The sequence below is a fragment of the Condylura cristata genome, unplaced genomic scaffold (assembly GCF_000260355.1).
Source record: "Condylura cristata isolate star-nosed mole 26May11 unplaced genomic scaffold, ConCri1.0 scaffold00013, whole genome shotgun sequence".
Classification (NCBI taxonomy): Eukaryota; Metazoa; Chordata; class Mammalia; order Eulipotyphla; family Talpidae; genus Condylura; species Condylura cristata.
The window spans coordinates 31,414,718-31,432,488 of record NW_004567114.1 but is presented as its reverse complement, the minus strand read 5'-3'; the positions used below and the strand labels follow the sequence as shown (position 1 = coordinate 31,432,488).

General features: G+C 35.7%; 1 protein-coding gene across 1 annotated transcript in view; it reads left to right on the top strand.

Annotated features, from left to right (window-relative positions):
• Positions 1 to 713: 713 nt before the first annotated feature.
• Positions 714 to 17,771, top strand: part of PCNXL4 (pecanex-like 4 (Drosophila)) — a 19,575-nt gene continuing 2,517 nt past the window's right edge. Inside the window, exons 1-10 of the mRNA XM_004681819.2 lie at positions 714 to 818; positions 3,750 to 4,494; positions 7,095 to 7,274; positions 7,358 to 7,872; positions 8,113 to 8,213; positions 8,329 to 8,451; positions 9,412 to 9,772; positions 12,103 to 12,206; positions 14,364 to 15,403; positions 15,732 to 15,918. Coding sequence (XP_004681876.1) covers positions 3,806 to 4,494; positions 7,095 to 7,274; positions 7,358 to 7,872; positions 8,113 to 8,213; positions 8,329 to 8,451; positions 9,412 to 9,772; positions 12,103 to 12,206; positions 14,364 to 15,403; positions 15,732 to 15,918 — 3,300 coding nt within the window. The 5' untranslated portion in view covers positions 714 to 818; positions 3,750 to 3,805. The remainder of the gene's footprint in view (positions 819 to 3,749; positions 4,495 to 7,094; positions 7,275 to 7,357; positions 7,873 to 8,112; positions 8,214 to 8,328; positions 8,452 to 9,411; positions 9,773 to 12,102; positions 12,207 to 14,363; positions 15,404 to 15,731; positions 15,919 to 17,771) is intronic.

Here is a 17,771-nt window from a genome sequence, read left to right as displayed (position 1 = left end):
TCCTCTGCAGAATGTCTCCATTATGGCTATTTTGTTTCCCTCTGTATAAAGACCACAGCAAATCCACTTGTGGCGGGGGAAATGCAAAAATGGGGTGAGGAAGAGGACCTCTAGAAAGTCCCAACACTTGCAAGTTGAAAAGGATGTATGACGTAACGCTTACAAACATTTATTACCGTCGTTAAGCTGTTGGTGGCAGAGCGCGGATGCCAAGAATAAAAGTCGCGGGACCCAGAACGGTTTGAGTTCCACAACACTAGAGTCGCCAGTCAGACCACAGTTGACTTAACGCTCTCAAAATGGCGGCGGCGCATCGACCCGCCCGGGTCCAAGTGCGCGGTGAAAGAACGTCACGTCACCAGGGAAGCGACGCTCTACGTAGGGGTATGCCCACAGTGATATTTCAGGACTAGTGCTCGCACCCCTGCCCGCAGTCGCCGATTCGGGGCCCAAGGCGAGCCCACTAACCGGGCGACTCCCACCAGCGGCATAAGCCTTGCACCAACCAAGTGCACGTCTCTTTCCGTGCCGCCTCGCCTGGGCAGGTCTGGGGACTGGGCGAGCAGGACGCGAGGCCCGCCCCCGAGTGCGCTCATCTTTCCGCGCCTGGGCGCGCCAGCCTCAGTTGACGTTAACCATGGAAACGCGGAGCCTGGGCGGGGCGGTGGTTAGCTGGTTCTCCGCCGCCACAACTTCTCTATTTGAGCGTTTTGACTGCAGCCAGCACCCTCGCCGGCAGGGCCTCCCATCCTGGGTTTCCTGCAAAACTGCAGTCCCCGGGATGCCTTCGCATCGTTTCTTTGCTCGGATGACTCTAGGTATGTTCGGTCCCGACATCCACCCAGGGATAGCATCATCTCCTTAATTTCCGAGGCTGTGTACACTTACTTGGGGTCTTCATCCTATCCTTAATTTCCAAACCTGTGCAGATCCACCGTCTTGCAATTTTAGTTGCCGCAGATTTCTCGTACTTCCTTATAAAAACCTTCAAAGTGAGACTGTAGAGTTTTTCTGTGACTAAAAGGATCTCGGCCATTAGAGTTATCAACTGGTGTGATTTTAAAGACATCTTTAGCTTGAGTTGAGCGTTTTCAGTTTTTGTTTTGGGGTTTTATTGGTCACCTCAGACCCCTTACCGCCTCCTCTCAAACCTCCGTAAGAATTTTCTTCTAGGAGACACTAGTGAAATGGGAAATGGCCCTTTCACTTGATTTAGAGATGGCCCTGTCCTGCATAAAAGTTTACAAACTGTGCCTCTTAGATACACTTTTTCCCCTTATCTCCAAGTAAATTCCTTTTGCCTCAGTTAGCCATTTTGCCCCTTTATGTGAATGGCACTTTCTCCAATGATCTGTTCACTGTCTCCACAACCCACTGTCAAGGACTAGGATTTGCTTCAGTGAAGTCCATCCCATCAGAATTACTTATCAGACCTCTGAACTGACTTTCTGCTCTTTACCAGTCAATTTTCTCTTCTAAAGATGTATATTAGGTTATTATTTTTTATCTTCAGTCATTCAGACAATTAGGATAAATATCTTTTGTGTTATTGGGTATCCAATGCCTGACCTCCATGCAAAATTCCCAAGCTTTTATCATAGCATTTAAAGCCAGACTCCAAGTAAGTTATTGCCATTTTAGTATCTGTTTGGGGAACCTGTCCACTACTCCTAAATTTTTTATTTAAAAAGATGCTAACTAGTTACTACCAGATCAAGGACTTCTTCTTCTTCTGTTTATTTTGCTTTCCTGTGAGCTTTATTGAGACCTAATTCCATTTCCTTGCACCTTTACCCATTAAAAGTGTACAATTTCAAATATTAAGTCTTTTGTGGATAATGTTGCTGTAAACATAGGTATCTAAATGTCTCTTTGAGATCCTGCTTTCCATTTGGGGGGCACATATCCAGTTGTGGAGTTCCTGGATTTTATGGTAATTCAATTTTGAGGTTTTTGAGAACTGTACACGACAGTGTACCTTTTTACATCGCTACCAATAGTGCACAATGGTCCAGTTTTTCTGCATCTTCGCTAACACTTTTCTTATGTTTTTTGGTAGTGATTGTTTGGTAATGATTGTTTTATGATCTTATGTCATCATTTCATTGCTTATTGATTCTTCATATATCTTCTTTAGAGAAATGTCTATTTGGCTCCTTTCTCATTCACTTTTGTTGCATTTTAGGAGTTTTTCTATGTAGTCTGAATATTAATTCCTTTAATTAATTAAATTGGATATGACTTGCAAATATTTTGTCCCACCTGTGACTACCTTAATAGTGTCATCTAATGCTCGGTTTTTAATTTTCACGAAGTCCAGTTTTCTCCTTTGTTACATCCAAGAAATCATTGCCAAACCAATGCTTTTATCCATTGTTTTCTTATAAGAATAGAACTGTTTTATGTTTAAGTCTTTGATCCAGTTTGAATTAATTTTTGCTTATGGTGGTAGGTCAGAGTTTAACTTTATTCTTTTGCATGAGGATTCTTAGTTGTCCCAGTCTCGTTTATTGCAAAAATCCTTTTTCTATTGGCTATCCTTGGCACCTTTGTCAAATATCTGACCACATATATAAGGTGTTTTTTTTTCTTCAGACTTTCTATTCTATTCCATTTGTTTGGAGATCCTTTTTGATGAAATAACTTTATTAATTTTTGTTTTCTAGCCCAGCATTTTGTCCGTAAAGTAATACTTGCCTAGCTAATCTTATGTCAGGCAACTTTTTTGGAACAACCTGCTGAGTATAGGCCTTAGGAAAAAGAAAAGTCGAAGATAATCCTTACTTGATACTTGGGGGGGGGGGGGGGGGCGGGGAAAGGTGTCGGGGAGGCCTTCAATGAAAATGAACTAAAGCATGGATGGGTTTTATTACCATTTCATACTTTATTAATTCTGATAGATTTTGGTAATTGATGACAGAAAAATTAAAAACTGAACTATAAATCACCTTGCCCGAGGTTGCTTAGCTTACAATAAGTATCTATTCTGACAGCTAGAAAATTCTGATTTCTAGTGCATTGTTCTTCCTATTACATGTTGAGCTGCTAATGTTTTTTGTACTGAAATGCTACTAGTTTAGCAGGATTTGACTTTTAGATTAGTAGAAAATCATGACTTCATTATAATTATTAAGCAATGGTAATAACTTAATATTTCTATTCTTTTTTCTTCTTCAATTTCAGTATCAGTTCAAGGGAATTAAGAGAATATTCTTATTTTTATGAAGCAAGCATTGGCAAACTAAGGCCCAAAGGCTAAATCTGGCTGACAGCCTATGTGGGTAATTGTAACAAAGACCACGTGGTCACAAAGCCTAAAATATTTACTGTTTGACCCTTTACAGATAAAGTTGCACATTCTTGTGACAGAGGAAAAAGTTAAACAACAAACAAGAAAATAATCAGTTAAATCACTGGCAGATTTGAGTTGAAAGTAATGACTTTTTTGAACTTTCTTTTAACCTTGAAATTTAAAAAAGGTGAATTAGCTTAAAATATAATTTGCATATTAAATCCTAGATCAATTAATAGTGTACAAGACTAGTTTCAAGTAAAATAACTTAGGAAGAGTTTTTTTGTGCCTAGGTGCCTAGGTTATGTTTTTTTGTGCCTAGGTGCCTCCAGAGAAGTAAAGTTACAAATCCTCTTGAAACAAACTAAGGAAGTAAAATAGAAATATTAGAGGACTCTCCTCCTTGCAGTGTTCTGGGCATGACATTTTTACATAATGACTTTGTTCTTTTTCTTAGACACTGCTGTGTTACAGAAAATGATATGACTTTCAGAATAATATTGTGTGAGAAGAATGAGTCCAGATGTGCCTTTGCTGAATGACTACAAACAGGACTTCTTTCTGAAGCGCTTTCCACAGACTATTCTTGGAGGCCCTCGACTCAAATTAGGCTATTGTGCCCCTCCTTACATATATGTTAATCAAATTATCCTTTTTCTAATGCCATGGGTTTTGGGTGGAATAGGAACACTTCTGTACCAGTTCAGCATCTTGGAGGACTATTACACAGCAGCACTTTCAGGTGGACTAATGCTTCTAACTGCACTTATCATCCAGCTCACGAGTTTATATGCCAGAAGCAAATCAGTAACAGTAAAGAGAATACGAACCACAGATATCTTGGCAGAAGAAGATGAACATGAATTTACAAGTTGTGCTGGTGCTGAAACTATCAAATTTCTGATTCCTGGCAAGAAATATATAGCCAATACAGTTTTTCATTCTGTTCTTGCTGGATTAGTGTGTGGTCTGGGAACATGGTATCTGCTCCCAAGCAGAGTTACATTGCTGTATGGCAGTGTGGGAGGCACTGCTCTACTATTTGTTTTTGGATGGATGACATTATGTATAGGAGAATATTCATTAATTGTAAACACAGCTACAGAGACTGCAACTTTCCAAACCCAGGATACTTATGAGATCACTCCTCTTATGAGACCTCTTTATATTTTTTTCTTTGTTTTTGTAGATCTTGCACACAGGTAATAAGCTGTCAAGTACTTTATAACTTGCTTTGTTTTTAAGCATACTTAGTAAAAGTATTTCTTACTAGTATTGAAAAATGAAAGTCATCAAGACAAACCATGAGTGAACTGTTGTTTTGATGTTTATATCTGAGGGCTAATCTCTTTTAGACACTCACACAAAAGTAGTAATTCAATTTTATTGAAGATAAGGTAAATGAACAAAATTTCAATATTATGTTTTACTTAACTAGTGACCTATAAACCCGTAAGAAAATCTGACTGAAACCTCTGAAAAGAGAACTTTCATATAAGGGAGAAATACAGATTTTAATATTTGTACATATGAAAATCTGTACAGACTGAGTGAATTTAAGGTGACTAGAATAGCATTTCTAATTTTGTTATAATGATTATATAGAAGAATGTTCATTTTTAATCAATTTTCTACAAAAGAAAAATAGAAAATGTGTTTTTAACAAAATCAATATTCCTTTTGCTTGTCTTTTCTAAATCTGACTTTTCTTTCTGTTTCTTTAAATTGTAACTTTCTCTTTCCTGGATTAGCATTTAGGTAAAAATGTACAGACATGTTATGGACTGAATGTGTGTCTTCAAGATTCGTACATTAAAGTCCTCACCTCCAATGTGCAGGTGTTTGGAAATGGAATCTTTCAGAAGAAATTAGGATAATGAGGTGGGGCCCTAATCTGATGGGATTAGTGCCCTTTTATGGAGAGGCACCAGAGAATTTAAGAGCGCTCATTCCACCATATTAGAATATAGTAAAAGGCAACCGTATATAAGTTAGGGAGAGAATTCTCACCAGAACCAAACTTTGTTAACACTGATTTCAGACTTCTAGCCTCTTGAATTATAAGAATAAATCTCTTATTTAAATTGTCCAGTCTATGGTATTTTGCAATAGCAGCCCAAGATGTTAAGATTTGGTGCCAAGAGAGAGGTACTCCTGTAACAAATAGCTAAAAGTAGAGAGTACCTTTGGAACTGGGTAGTTGGTAGAAACTGATAGAATTTGAAGTACATGCTAGAATATGGATATTTTGGACAATTCTGGTGAGGTTTTAGACAGTTTCCCTGTTTTGGTAACAGGGGCTTCGACAAATCTTTTAAGATGGCAAAGACCTTGGTTGAACTGTTTTCCATTGTTTTATGGAAAGTGAGTCTTGATACAGATGAAATTAAATATATAGCTGAGGGAATTTCTAAGCAAATTATTGAAGGAAAATATTGATTTCTCCAAACTGCTTATATTAAAATATGAAAAGAGAGAAGTGAATTAAAGAAAGAATTGTTGGGCCCTCCATGGTGGTGCAATGAGTAAAAGTACAGTACTGTGAAGCTAGCTGCAGCCGCTTTAAAACGAGTTCGATCCCCAGCCAGGGAGGTGACGCACATGGTACAGCAGACCTCTCCTGTCCCGCCTCATGCTCCCCTCAGCAATGTACTTGTCTGTCTATTCTGCTCCCCATTCTGTTTCTTGAAGTTTTGGGGAAACCATTGACTTATCCCACAAAATGAGAAGGCGTGTTCTGAAAAGAACATTGAGGGAGTGATTAAACTATCACTCAATATAGAGTTTATGGGGATATATCAACAGAAGTACTGCCAGTTTGAACTAAAGGGGGCAGAGACAAGACAGAATGAACAAAGGCTGGTAGATTCTTAGATTTGACAAGAAGGGGATGATAGAACTATTTTGCTTAGAACATGCACTATTCTTTAGGGAGAGGGAAAAATTACCCCAATTTTTTTGAGAGATTGTCAGAGCACTGCCCTGGTTCCAACAAACCAGAAGTCCTATGGTGGGAGTGTTAGAGCTAGACCTCCAGTTACAGATGTTTGGGTGATATTGCCCAGGACAGAGTATGAAAACGAAGAGATTTGAGAGCTAACAGGTCCTCCTTGCTAACTTTTGGACTTCTTTGGGACCTGCCATGCCTTTCTCCTTTCCTGTTTTCTCCCTTTTAGAATGGGAATTTCTGGCATACGCCTGTCCTACCATTTTATCTTGGAAACATTCTTCCCTTGGCAGAGTTAGTGGTAATTTCTTATTTAAACATTTTAAGTTCTACAAGAATCATTGTTAGAAATTCACCTTTGTAGTTTGGACATTTAGAGGAAAATATTTTTGCCCTGGGCTCAACTGTTGAGTTTTACAAATCACTGAATTCACTGTTACTCAGTAAATTACTTTTCATTACTTGTTTCTTTTCACATTAAAATCCACATATTCTTTAAATGCTAATTTGGTGCATAGTTGGTAGGAATAGTTGCTAATACAGGGAAAGGAACTTTTTACAAAGTTCATCCACATAAGGTTGAGTAATATCAGTGAAGATTTTGTAACCATCACTAATTTCATAACATTTTCAACTCAAAAGAAATCTTAAAAATTATTCTATATTCCCCACCCTCACACTAACGTATTTGATCAACTTGTATGCTCTTTTGCAAGTCAGAACTAGAGCTCTCTGTAAGTGTTCTTTCTGGGGCAGGAGATCTGGTAATAAGGGAGAGAGGGTATGGGATTTTTACTGGGAAGATCCTCTTCTATACATGATTTTTATGATTTTGATGTTTTCTTTTTCTTACAGGTTTATAGTAAATATACCAGCTCTAGAACAGATGAACCAGATTTTACATATCTTGTTTATATTTTTACCCTTTTTGTGGGCACTAGGGATTTTGCCCCCACCGGATGCACTTTTCTTATGGGCAATGGAACAGGTTTTAGAGTTTGGCCTGGGAGGCTCATCGGTGTCAACCCAGCTCTGGTAATTAAATATTAAAATTACATGTGACTTTATCTTAAAACACATTTTTTCTTCTTAAGAAATTTCTTTTTTTTCCTCTGCAGGTTATTAATAATGTTCATCATTTCTGCTGGAACAGCTATAGTATCATATTTCATTCCCAGCACCATTGGTGTGGTTCTTTTCATGACTGGATTTGGGTTCTTACTGAGTCTTAACCTAAATGAGATGGGTTTTGTCTTCAAGCACAGAGTGACCAGACACCGAGTTGGAAACAAATCTAAGGCCTTGCCTACCAGTTCAGAAAAACAGTTTACTTGGAAAGAATGCCTTTTCTACATCTTTATATTAGTCTTGGCTCTCTTAGAGGCTAGCTTGCTGCATCACTTTGCTGGTTTCTCAAATATTTCCAAAAACAATCCCCAGGCTATTGTTAGCTATCTTTTAATGATACTACTTATAATACTATGGATACTTAGAGAAATTCAAGGTGTCTATATCTTTGGAATTTTCCGAAATCCTTTTTATCCAAAGGATGTGCATACCACGACATTATTCTTAGAAAAGCAAACAAGGCTCATGAAGATTGGTGTTATGCGACGGATTTTACTAAATCTAGGTAGGAAGATAAAATCTTATCTTGTGTACAAAAACATTATGAACTCCCATATGTATATATTATCTATATAGAGTGATTTTTATATTTGTTAATTAGGTCTTTAAAAATTAATTGCTTAGACAGGTTTTGTCTTCAAATACAGTATGTATAAAAAAAGTCACAGTGTCCAGTGTTAAATAAGATAGATGGGGTTACTTTGCCTTACTTAAAATTGTCTCTTTTTTGTTGTTGTTGTATTAGTGTCACCTTTTGTTGTGATAGCATTTCTTTCACTGGACAGCTCCTTACAAGAACTCCATTCTGTGTCTGTCTCCATTGGATTCACAAGAGCTTTTAGAATGGTAATTCTATGCTCAACATCATTTTCTTATTGCTAAGAATAACTGAGATTTTTGTTTAATAGTTTGCTTACAGGATAAAATTCTACTTTTAAAATAGACAATTTGTCTCCTTTAGGTTTGGCAGAATACAGAAAACGCTTTATTGGAGACAGTCATTGTGTCAGCAGTGTGCTTGTTTATCTCCAGTACAGACATGTGGTGGAACAGAAGCCTGGATACTGGAATCAGACTTTTACTGGTAAATACATGTTTTGGAAGCTTTATTGAGATATATTTCACATACCAGAAAATTCACCCAAAGAATACACTTGAATGATCTATAGTTAGGATTTTGTAGCCATCACCACAATCTAATCTATTTTCAATGTCCCAAATGGAAACCTCATACACATTACTAGGCTTTCCCCATTCCCACTCTGTATCCCACCCCCTGTTCCTCCAGCCCTAACAACTTTTCACCTTATTCTCTCTGGATTTGCCTATTCTGAACAACTCACATAAATAGAAATATGTAAGAAATGATCTGGCTTCTCTCATATGTTTCTCAAGAGCTCATCCATTTGTAGTGTGTATCAATTTGTAGTATGTTTAATTTTTTAAATAATTTTTCAAGTAGCATTGGTTTATAACAACATAGATTCTGGTGTACGTCATTATTAATCAACATTTGTAAACTCTATATTTAAATTCACCCCTAAAAGCCTAATTCCATCCTTAACCATCCAGTTATCCCCTTTTATACAATTTAGTCACTCCCACTTCCTTTTTATTGTCAAATAATATTAAGGTATGACATACCACATTTGATTGATTCATTTATCAGGTAATGGCCATCTGGGTTGGTTCTACTTTTTGACTGTTACAAATAATGCTACTATAAACATTTGTTTACAAGCTTTTGTATGGACATATGGTTACATTTTTCTTGAGTATGCATAGGATTGGAATTTCAATCATAAAGTAACTGTGTTTAACACTTGAAGATATTGCCACACCTTATTCCAAAGTGGTTGGAATTTTATTCCCACAAGCAATAGATGAAGATTGTAATTTCTCTGTTGCATCGTACTTGAGACTTGCTATTATCTCACTTTTTAGCAGTATGAACTGCTATCTCCTTGGATTTTTTATTGTACCATAAAAAATCCATGAAAAGTCTTTAAGAATTTTTTTTAAAAAGTCATTTTTACCTCTACAGGTTGGCCTCTTTCGTGATCGTCTGATTCAGTTCATCTCTAAATTGCAGTTTGCTGTGACTGTAATTTTGGCATCCTGGACAGAGAAAAAACGTCGAAAATCAACCACCAGCTTATGTATACTCAACACTGTCTTCTCACCATTTGTGCTAGTCTTCATAGTTTTCTCTGCACTTCTTTCTTCACCCTTACTCCCACTCTTCACCCTTCCTTTGTTCTTGGTGGGGTTTCCCCGCCCAAATCAAAGTTGGCCAGGAGCAGTGGGAGCCTCAGCCTGTGTGTGTGCGGATACAATGTACTACTACCAGATGGTCCCAGGTTTGACTGCTGCACTGCAGTCTGCTATGGCAGCTGGAAGTTTAGGTAAGTGAATGGGTTGTACGTAAGAAAATTCTTAAAAGTGCAAAAACATGAACACAGGAAAAACTCTCTTGATCCAAATGCTTTGAGGTATAGGCAGAAAGAATATATATAAAATAGAAGTATATCTCTGTTCCTTATTTTGAGGAAAATTTTTAAAATAAAAATACTTAAAAAAAAAACTTCAGTAAGGTGACTTGACAATTTGTTTAGTATTTTCTTTTTCCCAAAAATTTTGTGAATTTACAATGAGTTCATTGTCAAGTAAATATAGTTAGCTTGATCCATAAAGAATGAACACTAACTTTACATAACATTAGATTGAAGAGCTTAAAAGAGTTTGCTCATATCTTAATAGTTGTGTAGCAAATTAAACAGCCTGACAGGGTACAGAGCATAACAAAAATTTTCATTAATAATGAGTAACCTCCCAAAATGAAATGCTATGAAAATATCAGTAATATACATTTTGACAAGAATGAACTAATTTTAGATAGTTTTATAATTGTGTATTTACTATACAATCAACTATATTATACTTGTCAAAGTTAGTGTTTGATAAGGTACAAGATGCCAAGTGTATTGTCTCCTACCATATGCTTTTAGCCCCTAAAATTTGTTTTAGAAATGTCTAGTACCTTCCTGGCAAATTTATACCCAGCAGAGTACCAACTTAAAATTAATATTTTAATCAAATGCTTTCTTGAGTTTTGCTTTTTTTGATTATTTATTATGTGAGATAATTTAGGAAACACTATCTTTGTACAGTTTTGTTATGATCATTAATAATCATTTTAATAACCCTTTGGAATATTCTATAGTCACTTTTATCCAATTCTAATCAATTTTTCTTACATAATACAGTGCCATTTTTTAAAAATACCCGTTAAGTTAAACTTACATCCGAAATAATAAATACTTTAATAGTAAGGTAGAAATTATACTGTATTATCGAATCAAGTACACTTAACTAAGAAGTATATTATTCCTGGTGGGGAAATAGGGTGGGACGGGGATCAGGTAATATCTAACAAACATCTGATTAGTGAAAATGTAAAAACTTTGATATTGCCAAATACTGACTAGGCCATAGGAAATAGGAATCTCAAGTCCTCTAGGCAGGGAATTAAATTCATAGAACCACCTTACAGAGTAAACTAATGTTAAAGATTTACATACCCTGCAGCCTGTGGTTAGGCTTTAGATTACATGATCCAGTGGTTCCAATTCTAGAGAAAGTCTTTCATATGTATTTTAGGCATCCCCAAGACTAGTCCCAGATTTGATGACCTACTGGCAGTACTCAGTGTGCACTTACTCTTATGACTAAGATTTGTTATAAGAAATGGATGCAGAACAAAACCAGTGAGGGAAAATTCACAGGGAGTGAGAGTGATGTACAAGGTTCTGACCTCTCCCGTGGAATCACACATAATGTACTTAATTCTCCAGAAACTCTGAGACAACTTGTGTGATATGTGACTATCAAAGAAGCTCATTTAAGACTCAGTATGTACTGAGGTTTTTTTTCAGGAGCTGATGTGTAGCACCATTTGCCTAGCATGTACCAAAAATCTAGACTTCTGAAAAGAGAGCATATTCAGTGTGACTGTTACTGTTTGAGCACATAAAGCACAACCATAGACGTTTTCCCATTTACAGTACTAAGAACTCCCTTGAATGTAAGTTCCCAGATGCCAAAGGCCAACTCTGTAAACATCTTTCAAAAGATAATTGTTAAGTTAACACTTTTTCTGTACCAGCATGCTTGTACAAAGCATTATCTATAATAGTGGAAAACTGGAAAGCTCTGAAATGTCTATTAGCAGGAAACTGAATATTCAAATTCAACTAAGTGCATACAATGACTGCAGCAGTTATAAATGACTGAGCTGTTTACATTCAACATGGACAATTCTCAGCAACATAATATTGAAAGAAAAATTAACTTTTAAATATTTATATGCTGTGGTAAATAGCACTTCATGTAACTTTAACACCACAAAATATTTTAAATTATTGATGTGAAGTTATTTTATATGCTTAATGCCTTCCTAGTATGGTTAATGTGTATTTAGGATTATACACAGTAGGTTGTAATTTGACATATCTCTGGAAAGAATCCTTATATCCTTATAATTATTACGTATAACTTTTCTGACCATTCTTTTATAAAGAGCTTAATTTAATGCCTCACAATATGCAAAGAATAGTTCTTTCTATTCTTGACATAGTAAAAGGGTAAAAGAAGTTACAGATCAGATTCAAGTGTGTTATCAATTTTGAAGAACAAGTTGAACAATGAATTACCTTGTTTTTCTAATTTGTTTTAGGTCTCCTCTTACCTGGATCTCATTACTTGGGCCGTTTTCAGGATCGTTTGATATGGATAATGATTTTAGAACGTGGCTATACTTACTGCTGTATTAACATTAAAGTCAGTGTGCATTTGAAACCTCATATTTTTATAGTATATGTATATGTATAAATTTTGCTTGATAAGTATACATCAAATATTTAATAACTCAGTGTGAAAAAAATAAGTCCTTTTAATTGTGCCTAAGGACTTTAAAAGTCAGCATGCACATATTAATAGGTAGGCTAATATCAATTGTATAATAGAACATAATAATGAAGTATCAGTCTCCTTTTCTTCCTGTCCTTTTGTCCCTGTCTGAGGATCTCAAAATTGTGACTCAGTAATTCTTTGAATCCTATATCATATCAGCATTATCAAATTAGTAAAAACTTTCTTACTCCACAACCCTACCACTATACACTCTTTCTCTCCTTCCTTTTAGAGCAGAATGCCTTATTAGAGTTGCTTATATTCATATCTCCAAGTTCATTTCACCTATTCTCTCTCTCAAATTACTCCAGTTTTGACCCTACAATCTATTATTTCACCAAGATTTCCAGGGGTTCCAGCAACACTAGATCCAATGATTGACTGTCAGACTCAGTTTTACTTGATCTCTTAGCAGCATTTGTAACAACTGCTCTCTTTTCATATTTCATGTGGGTTAATCTTTATCAGTCTCCTTTAATGGTTTCTTCTCTTTTCCTTAACATGTTAACATTAGCATACCCCAGAGCTCAGTAGTCCACGGTGGCTACTCTATCAGCCCCAAGCAGGTGTCATAAATACTTCCATACTTCATATCCAATCCAATGAAAACTTCTGTACAGCCACATCCTGTATCCCACCACTTCTTACCATCCAGCTCTCAGTCACATTCAACCCTTTCCTGAAAAATTGCAATGACCTCTTAGTTGGTCACCTACCATCTATCTGTGCCCCCATATAGTCTATTCTCAACCAATTATCTTTAAAATCTAGGTCAGATCATGTCACCTTTCTACTCAGAGCTCTACAGTGGATCTCAAACCAAGGCCCTATCATCTCCAACCTTAGCCATTAGTGCAGGAACCCTTTCCTACTATTCCAGTTTACTGACTGTACCCTCTGCTGCAGCTACACTTTCACACAACTAAGTTGTTTCTGACCTTCAAGGCTTACCAAAAATGTCACCTTCTAAATGAGGCCAAATGACCACTCTATTTTAAATTATACTCCCACTCCTTTCTTAGTATTCCCTATCTCCCTTTCCCTTGTTTTACTTTTTCTTTATTTCCATAGCACTTGCACCTTCTAACAATGTCGTTAACTTGATTGCTTGTGTGTCTTCACCCTGTGTAAATGTCAAAAGGGCAGGGATCTGTTTTATTTTGCAAGAGATTTCCTAAGCCTGCTGAAGTAGTGTCTGACACATAAAAGGCTCTTAAGTATTTGTTGAATGAATAGTGAATGAGTGACTGTTTTTTTGTCTTAACACAAAAGGGTAAAATTATTAGTTACTAAAAAGCTGTTCCTTTAGTACAGTGGTTCTCAACTTGCAGTTTCCAAGACTAGTACTAATAACATCTCTTAATATTGACATCCCACAACTTGTTAAAAATGTAGACTCTGGAACCCACCCAGACCTCTTGAATCAGAAACTGGGGAGGACCCAGCAATCTGTGCATTAACTAACCCTACAGTGATTTTGACTCATCTGTAATTTAAGAACCACTTTTCTAGTCTAACTGGTCATTTAAAATACTGCTTAATTTGGTTGTTTTTAAAAAAGATGTGACTTTATAATACCTAATGATGTGTGTACTTTTATTGATCTTTTGTGCTCCATGACATCCTGCGGTGTAAAGTTATACTTTTTGGTTGCAGTCTTTCTTTCTTTTCGCTTTTTTCAGATACAAGGATTAGGGGTATCGATCTAGGTGAGAGTAGACTGTACCAGGAAACTAATTAAGCGGTTATAGACAGTCTTAAAATTATGTTACATTCAGTAAAGAAATTTTACCAATTTCTAGTGAAATATTTTAATTTCTTTTAAAATGGTGGCATTGTTTCTCATCTCCATTCAACATCAAAGTACTACATGCTATTAAATTTGAGCTTAATGTATACATAGCTCTTAAGAAATTTTTATTTTGCATTTTTCATATTTTTATATCTCTGAAAATTTTCAAAACTAGTTGCATTTCTTGCAAAATAAATGATCATAAGCCCACATACTTTTAATTTCCTCTTTAGGGGTTAGAATTGCAAGAGACGTCCTGTCATACAGCTGAAGCACGAAAAGTTGATGAAGTTTTTGAAAGTGCCTTTGAGCAAGAAGAATATTCAGGAGTATTCCCCATTAATGAACACTTTGGAAATGTCTTGACACCCTGTACTGTTTTACCTGTGAAAACATACTCTGATGCCCGTAATGTTTTATCTGGCATAATTGATTCTCATGATAACTTAAAGGAATTTAAAGGTGACCTTGTTAAAGTACTTGTGTGGATACTTGTTCAGTACTGCTCCCGAAGGCCAAATATACAGGAGACTGTCCACAACACTGAAAATAAAGGGAAAGCATCTCTAATAATCCTGCCTGCTCTGAACGCTTCACCACAAACACAATCCTCAGATGACACAGATAGTTTAAATTCAGGAACTTTTGATGACTGGTCTGATGATAATGTTTTTGGTGATGAGCCAACTACTCAAAAAGGAAAAGAACAACAAGATCAGTTGAAAGCTTTCCCAAGTATAAATTTGCCTATTCCAGGATCCATTAACTCACAGATAGTTGATAATCATCCTATAGGCACAGTTCCTGAAAACAGTCTTTACAAAACAGTTATATTGGGATACCCTGCTGTTGACAAAGGAAAACAAGAAGACATGGTGTATATTCCTCTTATGGAGTTCAGTTGTTCTCATTCTCACTTGTTAAGTTTACCTGAAGAGTGGACATCTAACTGTTTGCCTACTTCCAAAATGAGAGAGATGAGTTCATTATTTCCAGAAGACTGGTACCAATTTGTTTTAAGGCAGTTGCAATGTTTTCATTCAGAAGAAAATGTCTCAGAAATACTAGAAGAAATTGCAAAGGACAGAGTTTTAAAAGACTTTTATGTTCATGCAGTAATGACTTGCTATTTTAGTTTATTTGGAATAGACAATATGGTTCCTAGTCCTGGCCATATTTTGAGAGTTTACAGTGGCATTTTGCCTTGGTCTGTTGCCTTGGATTGGCTCACAGAAAAACCTGAACTGTTCCAGCTAACTCTGAAAGCTTTCAGGTAATTCCTATTTATTACATGTACATATTAGCATTGCAGGAAAATGAGTTTTTTATAGTTAGCAGAAGATGCCCCTACATTTTAACTTTAAAAAATAATTTCCTAAAAAAAATCTTAGTATGTATTCTGATTACATTGAGTACACTTTAACTTGTACTTTTGTTTTGTCTACATAATCTTTTTCTTTGATTGCATTCATTTTTCCCTGACCTTTTTATTTGAAATATGTATTTCAGTGTAGTGTCTTAAAAATGTTGATTGAACAAATCTGTTTCATCTGGCAATGTGATTTAAAGAAGCTAAAATTCTTTGTTCCTTCATTTTTTAGATATGCTCTGAAATTAATGATTGATAAAGCAAGTTTAGGTCCAATAGAAGATTTTAAAGAACTGACTACCTACCTTGAGGAATATGAAAGCGACTGGTACATTGGTTTGGTATCTGATGAAAAGTGGAAGGAAGCAATTTTACAAGAAAAACCATATTTGTTTTCTCTGGGGTATGATCCTAATATGGTAAGGTTAAAACTATTTTTTAAAATATTTTTATATATTAACCTTCCAGAATGAAAATCAACTATAAAGTGTTTGAAATAAGTGGTAGAGCTAGAATTTTCTAGATATGGACATATTAATTACATTCTAAGGCATGTATTATCATCAATTTATAGCCAACACAGTCCAATCCTAGAATTATTTACTTTTACAAACCTAATAGCTGATAAAAAAAAAAAAAAGTTGTATAGCCATTGTATAGTAACTTACTGTAAGATAGCCAAGTACGTGTATTTCACTGGAGCAGTAGCAGATTTGACTAAATGGATTGCATTGCTATCCCAAATTTAAGTGTATGAATTATCACTTTGGATTTGATTCCTAAAAGAAAATTAATTTGTAAGTAGCCAAATATTTCTGTTGTTGACATCTATATATTCTATTTGAAGCAGATTTGATGAGTGAAAATTCAGAGAATTCAAATCAGTGATTTTTCTTCCTAACATTTAGTGCTTATTGTCATTGTTTATATCTTCACGTGTACACATAATAAAGATTCAGTGTTATAAGCCTTTGCAGATTCCATATCTGGCATTACAGTGTAAAGAGCTCCACAGATGTATTCCTCAATGAAAATGAAAAAAATTTTATAAATAGCCATTTAATGTCTTAGAAATAGTCCTAAGGGCATATAAGTAAATGAAGATTATAGACCAAAACTGTGCAGTTCAAGGAGAGAAAAGATACTAGTTAAAAGGAAGAGAGCTACCCAGAAATGTGGGACACCATTAACTCTACCTGCATACCAATTAGTGTGTGGGAAATGAGAGAATGGGGCAGTGATAATGATTGAAAACTCCAAATATACTAGTTTACACATCCAAGAAATTCTGTGAACTTGAGGTAGAAAAAGCAAAAACAGATACATCAGAGTAGAAATGCTGAAAGCCAAAGAAAAACTCTTGAAAATAGCAAGACAAAAATGATACCTACGTGAGAACTCTGATTACAGTAATAACTGACTTGTCATTAGAAATAGTGGAGACCAGAGTGTACAAAATTCTAACTTTAAAAAAAAAAGTTGTCAAGCAAGAACCCTATATCCAATAAAAGGCAAGAGAAAAACTTTGCTACATGAACAAAAACATAGAGTATCCATTGCTAATAGACCTGCCAGTGAGATATACCAGTGAATTTATTTTGAGCTGGAAGTAAATAAACCCAGATAATTGAAACCATACCCTCCCCTCTCCCCCCAAAATAATATCTAAGTGGATATTCCTTCTCCTTCTCTTAACTGATATTAAAAGTAAGTGTGTAAAGTAATATATAATATATTGTTGGACCTATAACATAAAAATACAGAACACTTTGAATTTTTAGATTTGATTTGTGGCCTAACATATCCTTCTCTTAACTGATATGAAAAGTGTGTGAAGTAATATATATTGTTGGACCTATTAACATAAAAATACAGAACACTTCTAATTTTTATAGAGAGCTGACTCTGACACATACAGTAAGCCCTACAGCAACCACTGAAGAAATAAGGGGAAAAAATAAATATGCAAATGGAAACCAAAAAAAGCTGAGGTAGACAAAGTAGACTTCACAACAAAGTCTGACAGAAAGTAATTTACATTGTAATGAAGGGGTCAATCCACATGTGAATTAACATGTATAAGTGTTTACACATCCAACAAAGGAGCACCTAACTATAAAGTAGATAGTAACAACTAAAGGAGAAAATAGCAATATATACATACAAAGTGAGATTTTTTTTTTTAAAGATTTATTTATTTGTACATATAGAACTGGGGTACAGGCCAGAGGCTCAGGGGCGGTGAGAGGCTTCACCAGAGACAGAGTGGGGA